The 24508-nt window shown below is 44.5% G+C and overlaps 1 protein-coding gene across 5 annotated transcripts in view; it reads right to left on the bottom strand.

Annotated features, from left to right (window-relative positions):
• SVIL (supervillin) overlaps positions 1–24508 on the bottom strand; it is a 950451-nt gene that overhangs the window by 700046 nt on the left and 225897 nt on the right. For all 5 annotated transcript variants that reach the window (XM_069648084.1, XM_069648081.1, XM_069648082.1 and 2 more), the window contains one exon: positions 5825–5976. In XM_069648084.1, the coding sequence (XP_069504185.1) occupies positions 5825–5976 (152 nt within the window). The remainder of the gene's footprint in view (positions 1–5824; positions 5977–24508) is intronic.

The following is a 24508-nucleotide window of genomic DNA, read 5'->3' on the forward strand; positions in this document are numbered from 1 at the left end:
AAAAGCTTGGCATGGCTCCTCACTTTATCATACAGCTGTGCCACTCTTCTGATGTACGGTGTGTTGCGGTGAACTGGTGGCCCTCTTTTCAGCGCACGACTAACACCCACATTGTATCACCACAAGCTCGGTCCTCTTGAGGCATCTGGAGACCTCCTGACTGACTCATTTAGCAGGGTAACAAGATTGACTGCAGCAAAGTAGCAAGCATCATGGAGAAGGAATATGGGTGGAGGCCTACCATGCTGAAATTCACAAACCTCACTCGAGGAGAAACAACTGTGCACGCAGGGACTCAGACTTGCGAGGGAGGGCACCTCTATGACTCTGACCGAGTATGTGGGGAAACACCAGTTCCAAAATGAATTCAGGCCCAAACATCAGCCCTGTCCATAGAGCAGCAAATTACCTCCCACAAACTCAAATGCCTTCAATTGCATTTGTTAAATTATTATTCCATACACCGGAGGGACAATGTAGATGGGAGGTGCAGAAGGAGGGGCCTGACCGCAATAGAAAGTGGAGCTGGCAGACGGGAGTGGACATGCAAAAGAGAAAAGTTTGAGTGCAGGAACACATTGGTGAAAAGAGATAAATGGAGGATGGCTTGGAAAAGAGTGAAAGAAAGTAGAGGAGGTGACTGGGTAAAGTAGAGGAGGTGGTTAGGCAATACAGGACAAGGTGGAGCCGGAGGCGAATGGTGCGGAAGAGGGATAGTGTGGAACAAACACGGAGACTGCCAGAGACATCAGGAAGAGAAGGAAGGATACCCAAAAGGTGGTGATGAGAGCAACAGGAGAAATGAAGGTGGTTGGAGCAGGAGACCTCTCAGGAGGGAAACCCAGAGGAGAATCACAAGGTGGAAGTGAGGAAGCAGAAAAGAAGCAGGAAGAGGAAAGATATTGGGATGAGGTGGAGAAACAGCATGAGAGTCTTTAGAAAGTGGAGGATGAGAGACATCAAGAGGTCGTGAGACTGCAAGAGGCACATCAGGAGGAGGTTGTAACAGGAGGAGGTGAAAAACATGAGAAAGTGACAAGGAGTCCTCAGGAGAAGGTATCACTGGAGGAGGTGCGGAGATATTAAGTTAATCATCTTGCCCCACTATGGCCTCACAACCGCCTTCCATCAGGTGACCTTGCACACAAAAACCACCATCTTTGAAAGGATTTTCCACCTCCAGCAACAACAACTCCTCCCAGCCAGCACTACTCCCAGATTCCCACAGACCTGCCTCCAGTCTAACCATCAATTGGGTCAGGGTGGGGGGGGGCAGACTGTTCACTGAGAACATGGCCACGGTCCCAGAGCCAAAAGCGGTGGTCATTTTAAGGTGGCTTTGCCCAGTCACAGTTTAGTAGCTCCATATGGGCATCCGGCCCATGGGTGTCTTCAGCAGAGGGTGTTGATGTAAAGTGCAATCTTGCCACTTTCTTCTCTTGCTTCTTGACTATGAAGGTTTGCATTGGCCTGCTACCCATCTATAAGCATCCATTATTGCTTCTTCTCAGCCTCACTAGGCAATTCTCATGCTCTCTTCCTTTCTACTTCTCTCTGCACTTTCCTCTGCTCAGAAGCTTCTCATCATCTCTTCTCCTCGACCCCATTCCCTCTTCTTTATCCACTACACTCTGCTCAAAATACCTAATACAGGCTTTGATTACGCTTTCCTCTTCCCACATGTACCTCCAGTGCTGCTTTATTTCTCAGACTCAACGTCGATATGCTTCTACATCACACTCGCTTTCTATTGCTCTTTGGAATGTGCAGTGTGTGTAATAAAACCTCCTTTATCTCAGACTGTTTCCTTTCCCATTCTCCCGCCCTTGACCTCATTACCCTTACTGACACCAGGATCTCTTCCTCCGATTCTGCAACCCTTGCTGCCCTTTAATGACCCTGCCTACACATTCACCCACTCTCCCTGCCTCACAGGCAGGGGTGGTGTAGGTCTGTTTCATCTTCCTGATTCTCCTACTCCCCTCGCTCATGCCAAGTCTCCCTCCTTCGAACACACTATTTAAAAAAAAGTGTTTAATGCGTTACATTTTCTTGAACTTTTCACTTAAATATCATAACATTCTTTAAACATACATAATGTATTCATCCTCCCATACCAGCGTCCCGCTAATTTCTTTAAAGTATGAGTCATGTCAAACCTTTACAGTCTCCTTCCTGTATCCCCTTTATTATTTCCAAGATTGTCCCAATTTCAGCTAACATTATATTTAAGTACATCACCCCTCTTTTTATTAATGTACTCCATGATGTTAAGCCCAATTCGACACAGATCGCTTATCTTGGGGTAGCCACGGACAGTCGCAACAGTCTTTGCCATATAAGACCCTCTAATCTATCTGCCCATTTATCTAGATTCAGGAACGAGCACCCCCCCATGTATAGGCTACACTACAATTCTGCACCGTTCATGGTTGATGGAAGGATATTGCACCTACAGCAGCACGAGTGCATTAATTTGATTCAGATTTAGTTCTTTAGATTTGTAGAAAGGTTGTGCGCTAAACCAAATAAGCTGCAACTGACAAAATCAGCTATTGTGTACCTGGTCATGAATAAAGTATGGCCGTCAACCCAATTCTTGCCTGCTCAATCCCGTCGGAGTAAATTAGGACCTTGCTATTTAGGCTCTTTTCTGATAGATAGTATCTTAAATACATCACTGTAAGTTTAAAGTTACTCGAAACCTAGCATGTCGGACCTGTATTCAAAGTCTCCCAAATACATCTTGTCATTGCAGAATCCTTTTCCTCCCAGAATACACCTATACCACCTCTGGAGGAGTGTGACCGGTACCACAATAGGAGGTTGATGGCATGGTTAACACCAGTTTGTCTGGTAGCCACTGATGACCCTACCATGACACCAAATTGCGTATCAGTTTTCCTGGCTGTCCTGGGAGCCTACTTCTCGATCATTCCCCTCACCTTTTTACAACCATTTCATTTTCCTTGGAAGGAACAGAGGAACTTGTGATATTCTGTTGTGGGATCCCAATCACGCCAGCTTACTGGGACACTATGCCCATTTAAAGTGGGCAGACTGAGTTGTGCTGTCTTAGTAGCCATGTCCCTGCAGGTATCCAGGGATAGAGTATACGATTACAGAGAATGCTATAACAGAGAAACAAAGAAAAAAACAGTGACATTTTTAAAAATAGATATGGGGTGGGGTAAAGGGGTAAAATGGGTGGGAATGGGGTTGGTTTAAGGACAGAGAAACGGGGTAGGGGGTTTGGGTGGGCGCACACCCCCAAAAAAGTAAATATTTTTCCATTATTGTTTTTGCCTAAACACCATTCACTTTGATGTATTCTTTGTAATCACATCGAACCGTCCCTGCGCGGTCCAGGATCAATGCAGGGAGCCATTACGGACATGCGCGCAACAGATACCAGGGAATAAACACAAGTTGGCCACAAATCCATGCGTCTAGCCCTACCTAACCTGCCTCCTTGAAGGCACAGGAGAACAAACCAGGATGGCTTTCAGTTGAGTTTTTGTGAAAGACTTCCATGTCAGATTCAGTATCAAAAGGGAGGACTGACACTTTGCCGAGTCAGCCTCAATGAGCTGTGGCTACGGTGAAGTCTTCATAAAGCAAGACAGACAGATTCTAAGTTCAAACAAAGTGTATTCATTAACTTAAATGTCAGGATGGTGTAAGGCCCTATGCCAAGGTGGTATTTCCCTTCCCAAAGAAACGAAGGATAGTCCAATTCAGTATGTTCAACGTGAGAGTCGGTCTGTGTCCAAAAATCTATACTTGCCCTTACAACTAAATCTAAACACTCTGTACGGATATCAACAACAAAAGAAGTACTGTTCCAAATAAAGTTCTGAGCTTCTTCCAGCACCTGGCCTGCTTTCCAGATCTCCTTCACCAAGTTCACAACAGCTCGGGGCCCCCTTCCCCCAAGGCAACAACAAAATGCAAAAGGTCACGGGTTTTACTCTTCTCCAAGCAAACGACGCAGTTCCAGAAGAGCCTCCGGGCTTCCTTCCCCAAGGCCTCAGCTTCTCCAACTTGTCCACTCCCAATCGGTTCCAGTCTCTCAATGCTCAAAACTAGTTCCAGGTTAACTTTGAATTCCTTCAGACTCTTCAATAGTTTACACAGATTGCCATCAACTGTATTCCCTTCAGCAAACTAGGTCATAAGTGAAGAATCATTATCTGCATTTTCCTTGGCTTTTCAGACAGGGTATCCTCGGTCGAGGCGCAGTTAGACCACACGGTCCACCCATTACAGGTCATGCAAGCGATCACCTTTGGCTTTGTTGCCTGCACATGTTTCTCCGTCACTACACCTGTGCTCTGATTCACATTTACTTTGGTTTCTCCTTACCAGTCTCTTGGCTTTGCCAAAATAGGTTCTCTGCCATTCTCTTGGCTTTGCCACAATGTGTTCTTCTGCACAATTCACTCTGTGGTGCTCAATCTCTTTCATCACCTTACTTTCCTAATCTTTAGCAATGTTCATTGCTTGTTTTTCACCCTATTCAGAAAGCTTCATTCGTCTTTCAGGATTCATCATGTGGTTTTTGCACATGCTTGTATTCCTTTCGTATACTCAAGACTTTCCTTCACTCAATGCTTAATTCACTTTTTTCACTTGCAGTTCAATTTGCTTACATCGTTTCATAAAACCCCTCACTTTGAGTTCACTTTGCATTGTACATATATTTCCTTTCATCCGGCAGTATTTCAGCCTTATGGAAGCACCAGGGGCGCCCCAGTACCAGCGTTTGCTTTGATACACTCAACTGGGAACAACTTATAAAAGTAGGGGGAGGGTAGAATTTGATATCACAATGAAAGGTGGGATACCCGGCCTTGCTCCAAGACATCCTCTTAAGTCACCCTCTCACTAGTAACACTATATTGATGGCATTTTCCGGGGTCATACTGGAAGGAAGCGAAGGGAAAAGGATAACATCCCATAAACGCTGCTGGGACTAAAGGTTAATCATGGAATGGAAATGGAGGCTACTGTGTCTCAACCAAGGACATCCCCCTTCCATTTCCCAAGTCTCCTCTACCCAGGTGATCCTCCCTTGCACCTCCTCCCCCAGGGTCTGAATCCAAGAGCGATGGTCCTTCCCCAGACACCTGAGCAGCAGACATCTAGGAGGAGGAAGTGAGGACGCCCTCGGTTCCTCACAATACTCATTTACTTATTTCTGAAATCACGGTTGCAGGTAACTGTAGGTTAAGTCATCAGTTCCTTAATTTACTGTGATTGTCCATGTTTGGATTTCCATTTGTGTTGCAAAGTTTTGCAGAGATCTTGAAATTGCTGCATCCAATTTTCTACTTACAGGACCGGTCCCTCAATTTATGTGGCTCATTTCAACTTATTGGGATGAGACAATGGCTGAGGGCACAAGGTCATATCTGTTAACATGGCATAGTCCCTTGATATAATTGTTTGCTAAAATGGCAAATGTTATGTGCACCATTTGTACATAAATTTACATACTTCTGTAACATTTTTCTTTTAAAAATAATTTTCTAATGAGATTCAACGTCTTTCAAAGAAACAAATAATATCTAAGAAATATAGCAAAAATGAATTGCATCAATTTGTCTACAGAACGTTTTCCCTGTAGAGGGCATGTACAGCTCTGCCAATTACATGGGAAACATTTACCTCTGCTGTGCAACAATAGTTTAAAAAATAAATAAACATGAACAAATAAAATACTGCCTCTAACCCGAATTAAAACGGCAGCTAGACTTGCAGAACGTGGCATGAATGTATGAATGTTAACATCTACAAATAAAGTAAGCTATGATTACCTTACCTAAGTGGGGAACATGGGGATCTGTGCCACGCATATACCTTGGTGTGTCTTCCTCTAGTAATCGATGGGTGACTAAGCCAGGATAGCTCGGTAAGATGATGGGCTGAGCCTCATTTTCAATGCCTTCCAAACGCCTGGCTATTCTCTCTTTCCTAGATTTCCAAAGAGAAAAAAAAATCAGAGCAATTTACACTGCGACAGTAATTGATACAGGCATTTTTTAACAAAAGACGCTAGAACCCACTGATGAATCTGGTCATCATCTGCATTAATCCTAATGTTCCCACTATAATCCACATGTGGTCATTAGCATAACAGTAACTCCTACATTCAGACGAGTTATTTTCAATATAGTTGGAGCAAAAACTGCCCGATTCTGGCAAATGATGGAATCAAAATAAAAAAGTTGTCTCATTCGATAGCATAGATCCCTTAACCAATGCTAGTATAGCAATTAAAACCCCATCACAACTGTGGTGAACCAGAAGGACTCAGACTTTCTTTTCAGTGGGTGTGAATTCACTCTGGTGGCACAATAGAGTAGTGGCACACAGTTTGAAGTCTATTGGTGCTTAGAGGTATTAGTTACTTTAGCATTGTCTGAACAAAGTACACCTTGTGCTCAGGATACAGCATTGTTTTGCACATTTTGACGATATATCATTTCAGTATGATATTTGGCTGCTTATGAAAAGGATGCCTGGTCGGCTGTGTAGTCTTTTTATTCTTGTTGAATCAATTGTTGATACTTTGATGACATGTACTGTACTTGAATGACTTTTTGCACTAGATGGTTCTTGCACTCCTGCACTTTTGGCAATACACTCTGCATGTTCCTCTCAAAAGTAATTGTCTGAAAAATCATTTCGATTTTGGGGTGCCAGAAATGAGCACCAAAAACAAGTGCTTACGAATGTGTGCAGTGTGTGTTACTGGTTCATATTTACTCTTTTTCCTCTCTGGTTTTTCCACTACATATGTAATACCTGGGGTTTATTTATATGTACTGCATATTTTACAGATAAAACAGCCAATTTACAGTACACTACTCAACGACCCCCCCCATCAACTACGTTCAAAAGCTGTGTTCAACACAAGCTCGTCTACCGTCTAGAACCACACCCCTGTGAAAGGGCGAGACACCTTGCAATAAACCCATATCAAGCACTCTGCAGGAGGTTAACATCTGTGTGTGGTGCACCAAGAAAACCACACATAGGAAGCCAGCAAAACTCAAAATGTAAAGCTATTGCGAGAAGAAAAAAGGAAAAGTAGTAAGGAGCCCATACCATAGCAAGCATGCCAATAAAGAAGTCTCAATATAGGGACACCACTGATCAATTTACCCCAAGAACAATGTCTGTTGTCAAGCAGTTCCGAACATGTGCCATTTGATATCCAGAGGGATCATTTCCAACTGTCCTGGCCATCCGGATACAATGGAAAACTATCCCCAGCAAGCAAGTCAGTGCACAGAAAAGAACAGCCAACTTTAACACAATGGTAATTGCTCCTCAAAGGGTCCATAAGGAGCACCCCTTTACAGCATTTTCTTTCTGTGCCCCAAGTACTAGCACTCATTTTCTCTGCGTTTTAATTGCTTTTAGACATCAAAACAAAAAGCACCGATATAAACACCAGTTTGAATTCCAAAAGGCTTTGGTGAAGTGGAGAGTCAAGCACGCGTGCCGCTTCACAACCAGCACTGTGACGTTGAAACCACGGAGAAGGGCGGATGAGCTTCAACATAATAAGGCGATTTATAGAACACTTCCCGCTAGACTCCTCCAGCTTCTAAGCACTCATAGGCAAGCTCATTGCCACTTCAAGTGTTTGTTTCTCAGCTTGGCAAAGGGCAGGACAGTTTCCATAGGTTACTACAGACACAGAAGCTTTACATTTAAGTTCTCCATTTTCTCTTTTAGGCCTTTGATTTCAAATAGACCGCAGGTGAAAATCATAGCATTCCCGCCTAGCTTAAAATGTTTCCATTCAATGGTCTACACCGCACTTGCTCGTCTGAATGCCACAAGGCATACTAGGACCTTACGTTTTTTCCACCATTTTTTATTACTCCCCTGTTCCCTCCCCTTTTTTGCCTTGTGCACCCTAGAAACACCATTGGCTTGTATAGGCGCCTAACAAAAGCTCAATAAAATAAAAATAAATAAAATGGTATTAGTGAAGAGGCAAATGGGATAACCTACTGTGACGATTCATTGGGTGTTGTCACTTCTACCCAATGAGGGGGCTCCTTCCCATAAGGCTAGAGAGGTGACACCGCTATTAGTCCCCCTAAGGGTGGTTTAATGCGGGAGGACCTCAAGTGGAGGAACTCCTCCTTAGCTCTCCTCCCCCCCCCCCCGGGGGCAAGTACGACCAGGGTATAGACCTTCAGTTGATGTCAAACCCCATTTTCTGCCCCCCCCGCCCCTTCCATCACAAACACCTTTGAGGATAAACATATGACCTATTGCAATACCCTCAGTGCAGCCCAGGTAGAACAGGCAAAGAGGAGGAAAATCACAGAACTTGTGAAAAGTACTGGTCAGGCTAGTAATGGTAGAAGGTAGAAAGTAGCCCTGAGGAGGGATGAATATGCAAATGTCAAAAAGAACAAAGGACTTTCCACCAGGGGGGAGCTGGCAACAAAGTATAAGAAGAGAAACAGTCAAGCCAGCCCCTGAGTAGCGAAAGGCAAGGAAGCTGCCAAAGGCAGCAGACCAGAAGCAGCAAAGACCGGAGACTGGAGGACGTGAGCGTAAAGCAAAGAGCATCTCCAGCAGCCCCGACGGCAGGGGATCAAAGGACCGGTGGAAAACAGCAAGGCAGTGGTGTGACCTCCAGCAGGGGGTGGACTGTAGTCCCACAATGACAGACTGCAGGGAGCAGACAGACGTGGAAATGCCACAAAACCACTGAAGACAGAGGTAAGCCAGGCAGAGACCGGCGTCAGTCGCTGGGAGAACCGACACTGTGCAACAGCTCTCGAACAATTAACGGGAGGCATGGGCAGACTGGCAGCGGAAAGGGAAGAGTCGAGGCAGCTCAGCTTCCAGCCATCAACGTGGCAGTGCCTGAAAATGAGCCAAGAAGCGTTGGGGACCCTATAACGCATAGAGAGTGCATCAGAGGAGTACTTCCTCGTCTCAGTGGAGAGAGAGAGAGAGAGAGAGAAACCACTGACCACCAGAGAAGGGGCCGGGACACTAAAATAGTTGCAAGCAGCAAGATTGGAATGGCCAGAAAAGAAGAACCTGGTAATACGATATACAAATAGATCATATAACGTATGTTTTTTGAAAGATGTAGGTTTCCACTTCTGAAGGAAAAACAATACATTTGGTTTTAACAGACAAATTGAGGTTTGTGTAGAACTATGGTAGTACACAATGGGCCATATGTCTAGGGTGAATACTTTTGCAGTCCAGTAGTTAAATGGGTTAATTTACTCCCTTGGTTCCCAGCTTAATTAGTGGTAGGAACTGGGCTCCCCTTATTTTGTAGCAATTTATTTAACAGCATAGTCTTCACCTGCACGTGCTGACTCTTGCCACAAATCAGAGGTCATTGCCGACACAATGGGTTGTGTAACAGGCTGAAGGGTGTATTGTGCGTCAGCCGACATTTCACACATTGGTAATGGTGCCCATAATCTGGGTAACACAATAACCGCACCATTTTTTTCCAGCACTCGGTTACATTACATAACATACCCACAGCCTGGCAACACATTCAGCATGGTCCTTGTGAACGTAGTTTCAATACAACTGAGAACGTGTTATCCTGGCCCCATCGCTTCTCTTGCAGCAAATCAACAAATCCACAGCTGCCCCCACTTTAATTTCCCGCCTCCCTTAAGTGGGCCCCTAAAGTGGTTTGTGGACGATTGTGGGCCAAGCACCATTAACTTTACTCCTCCCCGCTGACGTCATCTACAATTAGTTCAGCTCCTTCACTTTGCTGTGCCATGAAAGCAATTGTAAATGTTGCTATCATTGCTCTGCTACCCAAAACATTGAAGTTGTAAATGGTTTCCAATTAATAGAGGTTTGGTGCAGCTCTCCGCTACTGTAGTATCGGTGGTCTTGGATGGTGTGGAGTTGGGGTGGAAGCAGAAGAGAATACAGTTCAATTTACACAGTGGGTCCCCCCCTAAACTATTGTCAGTAATGTATTTCCATGTACATACTATTCAACCCTTAAAGTTGATCATTTCAAACTATAGTACAGCACTTTTTCTAAGCGGCTGCTGCCCCTAGAGTTAAAAGTGCAAAACAATAATTCAAGTTGAGAGGAGTGTTATGTTAGCCAGCATGGCTCTCTGGCACACAGCAGATGTTGCTTCAAGAGACGAGATAAACAGGAATTCTCCTGCTTGCATATTTATCACCACTGCATACCAGAATGTGCCCCTAATTGGTGTTATCAAGATGCAAAATGTGCAGTCTTGTACAGCATACCTGAAATTAAATACACCCTAGCGTTATGGTCAGTTTTATCCTTTATGCCATCTAGCATAACACATTGTTGCACTCCAGCTCAGCAATGTTTGGCTTGTCAGATTGACAGGCCTACATCAACTCGCCATCTCCGACACTTGTCACGTATCATGGGGCTTTTATTCCAAAACATCATGGAGACCTGCAAATTCAAAAAGTATGGTCGTGCTCACTGTACATTATGTACACTGCCCTCTGAACATATAATTGAATGTAGTTGCAATGTTAAAAGACACAATGCTTATGTCAATGAATAACAGATTGTAGGTGGTCACGGTGCAGAACCTACCCGAGGGACCATTCAAGTCTATCAATGGTACAGTAAGAGCAGGGAATCACACACCAGTCCATCAGGTGGGAGGCCACAGTGTTGGACTCTCTTCCCTCACAACTGAACAGGCAGTGACTGTCTACCTTTCACATCATGGAAATTCAAGCCCCCACCTGCCCCCCCCTCAAACCAAAGAAAAGGAAATGGTCCATTAGATCCGACTGAGTACACAGATTACCAGAAGTATATTAATGCAGAAGCAGTCCTTGCTTCAACCCTACCCACGGTTCGCACACAACTTTGGCACTGCCCACTTGTGGCATGTCAAGGGATGCCATAGTTTGCATACAAATGTGTCTGCTGCCAGGACAATGGTGTGACAAAATGACTACTGCTCTGAAAGAGTAGCAGTACGAGCAGTGGCTAAAGCACCCATCAAGCCCCAAAACCAGTACTAAACTAACAGTGACCTCAATCGAATGTGAAACAGGCACAGATAGACGGCATAACTCCTTTGCCTCGTTTGGTAGTGTAGGCAGAGGGCAGGCAATACTCTTCAGAAAAGGTGAAAGCTGGTACCAATGCAACACAAGGGTATGGTGCCACCAAAATAAACCAAATGTCCAACCAAGGTTCTACAAAAATAGGAACTTTCATTAAACTACAACGCACACAACTAAAGACAAAAAACACAAAAACCCACATCTTTAAAGAAAATGCAGATAGAAAAGGTGGCCCGGAAAGTGGTGCAGCAACAGATTTGAGCAGAAAATGTCAAAGTACTTAAAAATGTCTTGAGTGGGGTTGTATAAAATCGCAAATACCTTAATTGCTGGTCTTAGCGGCCAGACAACATTGTGCCAGGCTTCTTTGTGGTTTTCGGCAGTCGTGCTAGTGTCATAACGGTTGAATCATGCTATTCCAGTGGAGAGTCATCATCAAGGCTGCTTTGAGATGGAGGTTGTCTATTAATCAGCATTCTAAATGAATCAAGTCGATAGGCTCCCAACAAGTCAGGTCAAGACATCTTCGGAATGGTCAATTTGTCATTGGAGACAGGCGAATCAATGGCTTCCAGCAGCTCAGGTCTGGCTGAGATGGAACTCGGGAAGCAGTGAGTCAGGTGCTTCCACAGTGTAACAAGCGGTCGCATTATTGTGGAGTTGCACTTTACTGGTTATAGCTGGCTCGAAGAAGCAGGTGAGTGGTTTGAAGTTCTGGCCAAAGCAGCACTGCAGTACCTGCAATGGCTCAGAGTAACATGGTCAAGCCCACTCAGACTGTCATAAGGCAATAAACAGGGTTCTGAGCTGCTGGGAGGCCCAGTCCAAAGTTTCCAGGGAAGGAATGGGCTGCACCTCCACTCCAGGAAGATAGTCTGGCTCCTACAGTTGTCCTACACCTTCACTCAGCAGGAACCTGGATCCAGTGCACAGACAGCAGAGGTGCCTCGGTCCTCTGTTTCAACCCAAATGTGCCATATGGGTGGGTAGGGAGGCACGTTAATCCTCCTTGAAGCCTTCCATCTTCACCTACACAGGGCTTGCAAAATCTACTAGCCCACTCGCTTTGGCGAGGAGATATTATGAAGGACGTTTAATGTGTCACAGCACTAACCTTGACGGCAAGTATGGGGATGTTTGAAACTTATGACATTTAATGCAAACAAACCTGTTTGCAGTTAATGTCAAATAGTTTCACTGTGCACGGCTGACCTTAGAGAGGCAACATAGCGTCAAATATGAACTGTGTTTATGGAGCCGTGCACCATTTTACAGAAATAACTAGTAAACATTTTGTCATCCATCACCACGGGTCAACTGTTTTTCTCTTAAATCGAGTAGATTATTTAAATGAAGAAACCGGCCCTGCAGGTCTAGTGGGAGTTTCAAGAATGTGCAAGGTCTGCTACATAACAGAGGACTTTGGAATTAATTGTATCCACACTAGCGTTCCAGATAAAGTCCAAAAGGTTAATCAACCAAGGAGGGTGAACACCTTGAAGGCATAATCATATCTCAGATTGGTCCAAAGCAAGCCTGTTTTCAGGGGGCCAACCCAGGCTGCTTTAAGTGTTCTCACCTTCTGAAGTCACACCCAAAGTGCTTTGCCTACAGGAAGTAGGGGAAGGGACAGGTTGTTTAGGGAGCCCTGGCAGAATCCAGGGGGCTCGAACCTCTCTCAAGTCTTAACCTATACTCTGGGGCTCCTCTAACCCCAACCCCCCCCCCCCCAATTCCCTTACCTGGTCTGCACACTTAAAGATTACTCCAGTAATCAGCATCGTGGAACAAGAAAGAGGGCCATTGTCCTGTCAGGGCTGTTTTTGAAGCACCAGTTCCCAGGAGACCACTAGGGGTGGGTTGCTTTGTCTCCTGGAGGAATGTATGGACCTTCTTCAGCAAGACCAAAAGAGAAGCTTCCTGCCCCAGAACCCACATGGTTCTTGTGGCAACACCCAGACCAGACCGTGATATCTCTCACACACACACACACACACACACCCACCCCCCCCCAAAGCTGGCAATAACAGGACATGCAAATGCATTTGGCTGTTTAATTGTGTAATCTAAGCAGCTACCATACCATAACCAAACATGGCTATTTTTTTTAGATATTAATGCGTCACATAGCTGCTGCAGTAAATAATTATAAGATTTAGCAGAGGGACAGACAATTCAAATACCAACTCTGCATGTTGGAACATTGTGTTCCGAAAGCTGTTTAGGAATGCACATCTGACCTTTTAGCCTCCACTGCAGATAAGGTGCTGTGGATGGCAGGAGACGGTCATGGCAAAGGTACATTGGTGCACTAGGTTTTTTTCAAGGAGCATTATGAAAGTCATCGGATTAGGAGGCCTCCATTTCAGAAAATTACCTGCATCTTTTTTTGGCTACAAATAAAAAATAAACAAATTAAAAAGTCATGCAATCAAGCCCTCACCAGATGGCATTTTCTCACAAGTGGTCTGTGTAGAGCTTCAAATACCATCCCATAATCCACTGTACCACTAATGCTCTCTGCATGGTCTTATTTTTCAACCATGGAAGCAGGCAACTTCCACAATACCCTCGCCACGCCACAGAAACGGTTTTGATCGCCCAGAGCACAAAAGGCAACTCCCTTACCCAGAGAGCAGTGTACACGAGATCCAATGCCAAAGTTCCCCAAAAAGCCAGCAGCCTACAGTGTCAGCAAAGGTGGCACCTAAGAACAATGCACTCACAATCAACTTTGAGAAGTAGCTTCCAGTTGCTGAATTTTCTTCTTTATCTTAACTCCAATATGCTCTGCATACATTCTATGCTCATGTTATGGAAGCAGGTTACTGTGATTGATACTGTACATTCTCTTTCCATTTCTTTTGTAATTTACTTCAGTGTTTTGCAATGGGGCCTTAACCTATTATAATAGGTATTTTTAATGTATTTATTGAGATACAAACATTTGACTTTTCACATATCAAATACATCGTTTTCATAGCTAGATTCACTTAAAAAAGGGAGGCGGTAATTTAACTACCATACATTATTTTTTCCTTTAAAAATAACACCAAGTGTTTTTAGCACCTCCAATACCTGTATGGTTAACCCTGTTTCTTGACCAGCTGATTGCCTGTCCCAAAAGGAGTCAGTGCTCAGCCAGTGTACTCTGTCCACAAATCTGCACAAGAGACATCTCAGATCAACAGAGTTCTTGCAGTCTATCAACATATGCGTCGAAGTTTGAACAACCATTTCATTGCATATAGAGCAGAAGCGGTCTCTGGATGTGAGCTTTTTCCTGGAGGCTTGAATTTCCCGTGTTAATCAGATTTAGGTGCAACCTCAAATTCCATCCTTTGGTTTTTGTCTGGGAAGCACGTCAGGTCTCTTGGGAGATAAACTGTGTGGCGATCATGTTGCGACAACACCTGCCACTTTATACATTTGCTCTCCAGCCCCATTGATAAAAAAAAGAGCATTGGTCCCTCTGTTGCGTGATTCACACACCAAAAATCCTTGTAGAAGAGGCCAAGCAAAGCTGTTAATACCTGTAAGGACTGCCAAGGCGATTATGGGCCACAAACTGTTCAAACATTTGGTCCCTTTAACAATTACGAACAATGGTGCAAACAAGTGAACTTTGATGGACTGGAGAACAAGGTGGGCCTTCATGCTCTAAAATACCACCATCCTTGTCTTAGTACATGCAAGGCTCCAGTGTGATCATACCCAGCTGTGTAAGAATAAAGTAAACAATCTTGCAGATGCAAAGGTAGAAGCCAGGTACCACACCTCCCGCCAAACTCTTCTACCTACCCCACCACTCTGACCTTATTCCCCCCCGCACCCCTGACCAGTGGCTGGTCCAACTGCAGTCAGCAACCCTCCCCTAACCCCTGCCAACCAACAGTTTCTTCCACTGCTTCAATTCTCCTGTACAGTAGGCACACCTATTGAATAAAGTGCTGCACGTCCCTGTTCCCTCTTATGCCAACAGTTCTACAGTAATATTTATTAAATGTATTCACTGGCTGTCTAGCACAGTACGAGGTAAAAGCGGAATAAAATATAACGGTACAAGTATTTAAGAGGGGGCTATACAACCCATTCATTTTTTTTTTCTGCCCCACGGGGTGCACCTTCTTAATGTGGTTGATCATCCTGGAGCAGCATCTGTGGTCAGGCCCTAATACAAAAATAAATGCGCTACAAGAGTTCTGCCTTATTGGTGGGCTTGTGCATTCAGTGATCCCTTCAGATGCGCCCAGCTCAACTAGAGAGGATTTAGGTCAGGGGAGTGAACACCTACGTGAGCCCCTGTTCCGTCATAAAGGCTGCTGCAGAGAAGTGCTTGGGGTCAGTGTCGTACATAGTGCATAAGTCACCAGTGTCCTCCAGGTAACGCTGCCTGGTAGCTAACCTTACAGACGCCCCACTTACAGCCCAGAGCCCATCATGTTCAATTGTGCCTAAAATGACCGTGAAATCAGAGGTAACGAAACAGGATCACCTTTACCCTGCAAGAGAGGCTCGCTCACTGTCATATTGCAGCAGTGCATCTATTATCTTGCACAGATGTCAAAGGTGAAATACAAGCAAAAGACAATGTTACTGTAGTAGCATTGCAACAGCTATGGGAAAGCTGAACACATTGGTCTAGAAAAAGTGAAATTGCCAGTCTACCTTCCAATAATACAGATGGTTAACTCTATGGTCACCCCTACCTCAAGAAAGTCCAGACAAAAAGGGCAAAAACCTGAAAAAAAATCTGAACAGAAAACCAGACTGCCCACCTGCTACTGCGTGTAAACCTGTACATAACCCATTTGTCCTCATGCCTCGATCCTGTCTCTGGGTTGCCTGTCCACTGCAATGGTAGAAGATGGAAGACAGGAGGGGAATTCTGAGAGTGATAGGCCATTGCTGGAGGTCTTTAGTGAATAACTAGTGCCATTAAAATCAATCAGCTTGGCACTCATTTCTATAATTTTGAAAAAAACGAAATCTCCATGGAGGTCAAGAGATTTAGAGAGGGAACGGTTTGCACCATACTGATCTAGTTTATTTTTTATTGTATTAAGACATCAAAAAAAATGCACCCAATTAAATTTAAAAGGTGGATAATGGGAAAAGAATTCAAACGGAGGGTAACTGGGTGAGACAAGTCTTGTCAACAGGGAAATGGAAAAGGTGGGTTGTGTGTTGGACGAGATAATCATTTCAAAAGGCAGATATAGTACCCACTGTCGCACATTAAGAGTTCCTTTCTCACCAGTAAAGGTTATGCAAACTCTACTTGCCTCCACTCTGTCGAGCACAGTCCTTACACTTGATTAAAGTGGTACCGTCCATCCTATCCATCCCACACCTCTCCTTGCTGCAGCACCTTTTTTACTCCATCACTACGACTAGCTGAGTAAAGATCCCTAGGACCAGTCACCCTCATGCTGAAGTCAGTTTCCGAATTGGACCCCACAGTAGGGCTTCCAGCGTCAGACATGGAAACACACAACCTTACAAATATATATTGGGTCCCCCGTAATATCCTGTTGCTTGCTGCTGCTGTCGTATTCCTTGCAGAAGCAGAAGAGAACAGGCAGGGTTAAAGGATGGGTTAGGTATTCCGAGCAGCACTATAGATAAGGGGTGTATCAGACACGTACTAAAAATAGTGAAATATTTTCCAAAAATAAAGATGGAGAGTAAAAATGCTCCCAACAAAAAATAGGAAAAATAAATTTAGAATCGTGTGCCCCTACTTTCGCCCCGACAGCCCCATGGAAATGTTTGGAAAAGGAGTGCATGTAATACCACAGGAAGAAAGTACTATTATAAGTGCGTCACTGTAACCAGATATGATGTTTTTATACTGCCATATCCAACATACCTGCTGTAACAGCGCCACAATGCCTCTGGGCTGATGCATGCTTTAAAAAGCCAAATAAATAAAAGTGCTCGATCGGAAGAAGTAAACCTGTATCTTTTAAAGTGCATGAATATCGAAGTGCAAAGAAATATATATTACAATAACATTTCTGTTTAAACATATGTACTCGTTTATAAAAAATACTCTAATTGGGAATTGGACTTACATTTTTACTCCCTATAAAATAATTGTAATCCCAATTAAAAAAAATAGGGAGTAAAATACTCCTACTTCTAAAACCTATCTGCAGTACCAATTCCAAGAGTGCCTTACATCCTTTGCAAAGGTATGCAACATATGTCTTGACAATGCTCCTTATTAACGTTATCAGGCATATTGGCTACCCTTTTTTTTTGTTTTTTTTTGTTTTAGACTTAGAAGTAGAAATTCTTAGGAAGGTGGGTGGTGGAAGCAGCAGAAAAGATCTAATAAGTGAATGAAGCTAGTTCTCGGCTGTAGCAACTTACTAAAGTAAAGAGTTATTTTTTTTATGTCACGCACACACAATCACATTACCACCTTGCCCTAGGACACCTACGACCCATAAATAATCAACATCCAACGACTAACCCTCAGCTCACCTTCAAAACACACATGCAATTTTAAGCTCATCAATACACATTCCACAGTACTACATGCAGCATATATTTGCTGATCTCACCTTTCAATCTAGACACTATCAAAGAGAGCTGGCACGGCCCCACATTCACACAGATACCGAATGTCATCACCACAACAGGCTAGAATATCCAACACAAGGTCTGCAAAAAAAAGACTGGTGAAGGACAAGCTGTTATCCACAAGATCACCTAGTCATGCAAGACCACCTGGTCATGCACTACCGATGTGCACACCACACCTGCATCCACAGATCTCCTCACTTTCCACTTACTGCTCAGACAGCTACCTTACATCTACTTTCAACGAAATCAGACCATCATAACAGCATCTGTCAACGCCACAACCAATTTCTTCCTCAGATCTCAACCTGCCACAGAGTCATGACACCAGGAAAACTTAAGATCGGCTACTCAAACCTCTTAACAATGGACATCAAGCAACCCACAAAAGGCAACACTACATGGCATTCCTCACCTAGTAGGCTTTCCTCAACATCCCCCAGCTCTCGTATTGAGACCCCGGCAGCCAGAATAATAATGCTCCACCACCAGAGGTAACCCAAACCAAGCAAGACACCTCTTTCAAAAACGACTCTGGGACACACTAGAAGGACACCCCATAATCTTGGCCTCCACATTCAACCTCTACCAGAACATCTCGACTTTCTCAGGGCACTTCCCTCACCCTTTGAGCCCATAAGCACACATGCACCACTTAAACTTCAACTCAAAAGGGTACAGTTGGTGATCTGGAAGAATCTATTGTACACACTGTTGGTGGTTTGCAAGTTAGGATTTGAACCCAATGAGGACGATTTTTCCAATCCCCATGCAGCATTGCAGATTGTTGGCGAGTGTCTGGTGGTCTACTGTGTCAAATAATGATGTGATGTCAAAGAGAACTAGGAGGCAAGGATGGCCAATATCAAGGATTTTATGGGCATCGATCACCCTGAGGGTGGCCATTACTGTGCTGCATCTGGGACTGAAGCCAGATTGGTAGAACTAAAGGAGGTCATTGGCTTGGATGTGATGGAAAAGTTGTGTGGCTACTGCTTTCTCAAGGGTCTTACCTAGAAAGGGAAGATGGGTAATGGGGTGGTAGTTGATGAGATAGTCATGGTCCAGTGTTTGTTTCCTAAGAAGCAGCAGGATTTGTCCAGTCTTGAAGGTCGAGGGGAAGGTGGGTCGTTCTTCCTGGGTGGATAAATCAGCGTTTCTAAGCCACGCTGTTATTCCAGCTGAGGCAGGTTGCATAGCAGCATGCTACAGACAATATGCTGCGTTGGCCTCTCTGCCTCTTGCTTCCTTGGCTATCTTTCTCTCTAGCTCTACCATAGTCAAGGCTGCTGACATATTAGATCCAATGAGACAAATAGTCACTGGCCAGAATGGTGCTTTGCAGGTACGGGGTAATACAGTGGCACTCTTGTCAGGCAAATACACTCAAGGCTGGGACTCCCGCCTCAACTTCCACACTGCGCTTCTAGGGTAGGATTGGCTCTGGTGTAACCCTGGTAGGCCTCCCTCCCAAGTTGAGTGCTCCCTACCCCACATGACAAGGCCAGAACACTGGCCCTTAACAATCTAGCCCTTTCTCCCACTTGCCAGATATCCCAAATCTAGGTGTAGTCACTTATTGTTTTGTCCTCAATCTAGGCTTTTCTCCCACTTACCAGGAACCCCAAGCCAAGTGCTGCTTCTCTGCTCCCAGATTGGGCTTCCCCCATATCCCTTTGAGCGATAACCCTGTTCGCAGCCCAGATATTTCCACCCCACTATGGGTTCCTCGTACCCTAGCTCTCCCCACCTAGCAAACTTGGGCGTTCCAACATCCCCCACTGCTCGACCGTGTTCCCATCCCACAGGCTACCCATTAGCTCGGCTGTCCAACCCCTAGGGGTCATCGTCCTTCCGCTGCACTCGAACCACTATGTCTCTACCACTTCAATGGTTAACTATTCACACAGCCAGTCCTCTTTCTCAGCCAAAGCGTATCTTTTGATAGCCCCCCCAACAGACCACACCCCATAGCTAACCCCAACACCTGCCGCCCTAGCAAGCCCATCCGGAGGTCAACAGCTACTCACCTGAACCTACACAAAAACCCAAACCTAAATTAGCAGAAACTACACCAGGCGAATACCCAACTCTGAATTCTCAGAACAAGACGTTGACAGTACAACACCAATCAAAGGACCTCTCCCCACCCACCAGCAGGATAAACACCAAAAACCACATTGCAATCACCAAGGAAATACCAGTAAACGACCAAACCATGTTGGTTTACAACCCCTGGTTTAACAACTTCACCAACCACAAGCAACAATCTAACAGACAGCGGAAACTGAACGCCAAGGACCAGAAAACATACCAATCCAAGGAGGATGCTACTCAAAAGGAATCCAACTCAACCACCATGCCTCGCCACAAAGACAAAGAAGCTAGAATGGACAACAGAAATAATGAGGAACCCTCAGCCACGCGGGAAGGTGGTCAACAAGCATCCCACAACTCCGAAGAGCTGGGTGAACAAGAGGCCAGACGGCACGAGGACGAACAAAGAACAGAGCAGACAGACTATATATTGCTTCCTACCACTCCACATACGACTGATTGGTAAATAAAGACAGACCACTGACAAACCCTCAGGCAATAAGCAAAACAAATACAGACCCCCACCTTGACGGCAAACAACAACAATTCTTAAAGCACCCCAACCCAGACTACACCATGGACAATATTCTAACTACAATTAGAGATAAAACGGGATCCATTACCCTCTACTTGCCCTATATCACCAAAGACTGGAACAAAGGACAGGCACCAACACAACTCACAAGCCGAAATGAACCAAAATCAATCAATGCTGCCATCAACCTAATCAGCTTACTCGATGAACAGACCGACCACCAAAGAAGTCCCCCTTCCAATAGGCACAAACAGGAGAGAACCACCAGCAACAGTAACCCAACCGACAACACAAATAACCCAAAAGGAAAATCAAACCAACTACACTGCAGCCTTCTCAATGTCATTTCCATGGCACAACACTCAATAGAAATCCAGTACCTTCGAAGCAAAGGAGGCACAGACGCTTTCTTACAGAAACCTGGTCATCAGACAACTACAAAGCCATTGCGAAGGAAGTCACAATGGACAGCTTTAAATTAATACACGCCAACACGGAAAAACAAAAAGGAGGCGGAATTGCAATCATACACAAACACACCTGAGCATCTCAACTCACCCCAACTTACTTAGAAGAATGTGAATCCCTCTTTAAAGACCAAACGCAACACAAAACCATCATTGTTTTCCCCCTGATCTACCAACCACCATCTTACAAGCCGAACTTCGCAACAAAATTAGCTGCCACCGCTGCCTTTTTGCCAACCTACCACAACAACCTAGTCATACTGGGAGCCGTCAACATCGGGTTCAAAAAAGAAAACTAAACCACAGCAAACACACTGGGCGCACTCATTGAAATCTTGCATTTCAAGCAAATGGCAAATGGATTATACAAACCACCCGAAAATGGCAAATGGATTCCACACAACTTCGACAAAATTTTCTGCAGAGAAGGACTATGCGCATCTGTGACACCAACAACAATGGTATGGAGCAACCATTACTTGACAGCATTCTGCATCACAGTCCAAACCCACCTACCAGCCGGAAAGAAGATACTCCATGCCAGCAATAAAAAACTGGAAGAACCTAGACCTGTAGGCCTTAACAAAATGTACTAGACTCGACCCTTACAAGCAGAAAAGAACCCACCAAAACAACTGTAGATGCAGCAGATAACACTTATACCTGGATCACCAAGGCCCTAGACCACCTGGCACCAGCAAAACCATTCAAAGCCACACCAAAATGGTACAAGGAAGTACTAACTACAAAATAGAAAATAAATGAGAAATACAACCAATAAAATACCAAAGCCAGCTCAGACTATATAAATCAATAGTTCTCAAACCAAAGAAAATACTATTATGCCACAAGAACAGCATCTGCAAACAATCCACAGAAAGACCTCGTCAAAATCATTAAAGAGATTAAAAACAAAAACTCATCCTGCCAGAATTCCATCATCCTGACAAAAGTACTTTGTGACATCACCAACCAAACCACCCGAGATCAAAAATGGATACAATCCAGCAGACCATCAACACAACCAAGGCTAATCCAACGACAACCGCCACTGGGCGAAACACGGACTGCAGCAAAACTCGCCTCCCTAGAACCAATCACAGAGGAAACCTTTGTCACATTGATCAAGGACATCAACCTTTCAGGATCCCCAAGGGACCCCTGCCCCCCCCCCCCCCAGATATCTTCAAAAGGAATCCTCAACCACAGAACCCCAGCAACACACTTCCGGTACATAATTAACCTATCACTCAAAAGAAGAATCGTACCGTCTGCCTTCAAGTCATCATACAGCAAACCACTCAAAAAAATAATCCGAAAGCACAGAGGACTCGAGCAACTACAAAACTGCATCAAACCTGCCCTACCCAGTGAAAATCCTGGAGAACCACGTGTACAAGATCCTACTAAAGTATGTCCAAACGTAGAATACTCTACTGGTCACAAGGTGGCTTCAGACCAATGAGAGGCACTAAATCTGCATTCTTATCAATACGAAACAACTTGAAAATAAACGCAGACAAACGCACAATAGGCCCTCATATTATTGGACATATCAGTGGCCTTCAACAAAATCAACCACACAACACTAATACAAAGACTGATGGAATGTGGCAAACAGAAATTCGCACTAAAGTGACTTACCTCATTCCTAATAAATCAAACCGAAATAACCTACCTACCACCGTAACACACTGACTAACCACCTACAACTATGCAGACAACTCATTGTGAAAACCAACACAACACAGGAACAAAGTAACTGCCTCAACAACCGCCTCGCAGACATCTACAATTGGATGACAACAAACAACCTTAAACTGAACCCGTCAAAAACTGAAATAATGCTCTCACCCGCAGAATTCGGCGCAGGCAACCCCCAACTGTACTGGCCGGCCGGCATGGGAATGCACCAGGAGACTACCAACATAGATAACCTAGGAACACTCATTGACAATGGACTATCCCTGGAACCACAAGTTAATGCAATCACCAAAAAAATGCTTCTTCCTCGAAGACTACTCAAGAGGATTTCAAAAAAGGTAGCAGGCACTCCTCTCCAGAAAGAACATGGCATGATAACCTGTTCTGAGATGAGAATTTGCAGCACACGATTTTTGCTCACTGAACCTTTAACAGATGGGAAATATCCATTTACATATCAGTCTCTGTCCCGCCCACATGGCCAGTCCAGCACCAAAATGCTATGTAATTCCTCTCTGAGCAAGAGTACCAACAGCAACCCCATACACGTGTTTCAGCCTTGTTGGGCCTCAGTGAGGTGAAGTTGTGCCTCTGAGCACAGCGAGCAGGGAGTCCACGTCTGGTTTCCCCTAGGTAACTCAGGGTGACCAACCCCAAGTTCCTTGTGAAAAATACTCAAGAGGATTACTTTCCTACCTCTCCTTCTCTCACACTCAAACAGCCTCTACCTAGGAATGCCAGAAAGACTCACTAAGAAACTCCAAAGGGTTAAAAATACAGCAGCAAGGATTCTATTAAAACTAAACAGAAGAGACCACATCATTTCAGCACTGAAAAGCCTACACCGTTTACCAGTAAAAAAACTGATTAAATTCAAAACACTCTGCATCACCCACAAAGCCGTGCAAAGACAAGGAGCTGAAGTACTTCAAGACCAGGTCAGCCGGTACCACCACAAGAAAGGAGCTAAGATCCAGCAACCTACAAACTGAGACAAAACATTTTTTTAAATAGTAAATTCGGCAGAACAGCTTTCTCACGTCTAAATACAAACTTCTGGAACATCATGCCCAAACGATATTAAAACCACAGAAGACCACATCACCTTCAGGAAACTAAAAACATGGTTATTCAACAGACAATGACAACCGCAGAGGGACACCGGCAGCAATAATCATCACAAACTGTAGAGTAGGCATGATGGGCTGATGCGCCGTAACCAAGTACGTAGGTAGATCCAACAAGCGGCAACTAAAGAATCACACCAGAGATTCCAACAAAACGACCGACTTATTAACCCACTTCCCCTTCCTACCCCAACATAACCAACACCACTACACTAGACTTTGGGCTAGCCACACTACACAAACACACCAGAATCAATTCAATGTTCACACCTACTTTGTCTGCGATTCTGAAAGCACACTTAGTGTAAACCATCAAGACAACAAATAATCATAGCAACAGCCACCCACTACTCAGGATCACTTAAGTACACAATGTAACCAGTGCACACAACCACATCCCAGCCCAACATCACACGACACACAAACACAAGCACACACCCGAGACACTAAGTCTCACCCATATGGTTACAATGCACAGGGTCTCCTGCACCAACTGCCACAATGCAAAACACACAGACACCAGTTCCTCCTGGTTCTGAACCTATCCTATCCTTACTAGCTCCCGCAAAACCTCCTCTTGCAGAGCCACGCAAGTGCCTGGAGACTGCCCGTGGGTAGTAGCGTGCACGGTTTAAAATCAACATAACAATCCAGTAGAGTACAAATTGGAAGTGTAGGTTTAAAATTTTAGATTGGTTTTGACTTTAGAGATTCAAGTTATCCTTGATAAGTAATAATTACTGGAATGTTATACAAGAACATGCATAGGGTGTTAACAGGAGCACTTCATGGGGCAAAGGTGAAACAAACTAGTGCCGTCCTGTTGCTATGAGATCGCCATTCAGACTAGATTGGAAGAGACTATTCAGAATGGAGACTTTCACACA

Source organism: Ambystoma mexicanum, chromosome 2q, assembly GCF_040938575.1.
Source record: "Ambystoma mexicanum isolate Mex_15411 chromosome 2q, UKY_AmexF1_1, whole genome shotgun sequence".
Classification (NCBI taxonomy): Eukaryota; Metazoa; Chordata; class Amphibia; order Caudata; family Ambystomatidae; genus Ambystoma; species Ambystoma mexicanum.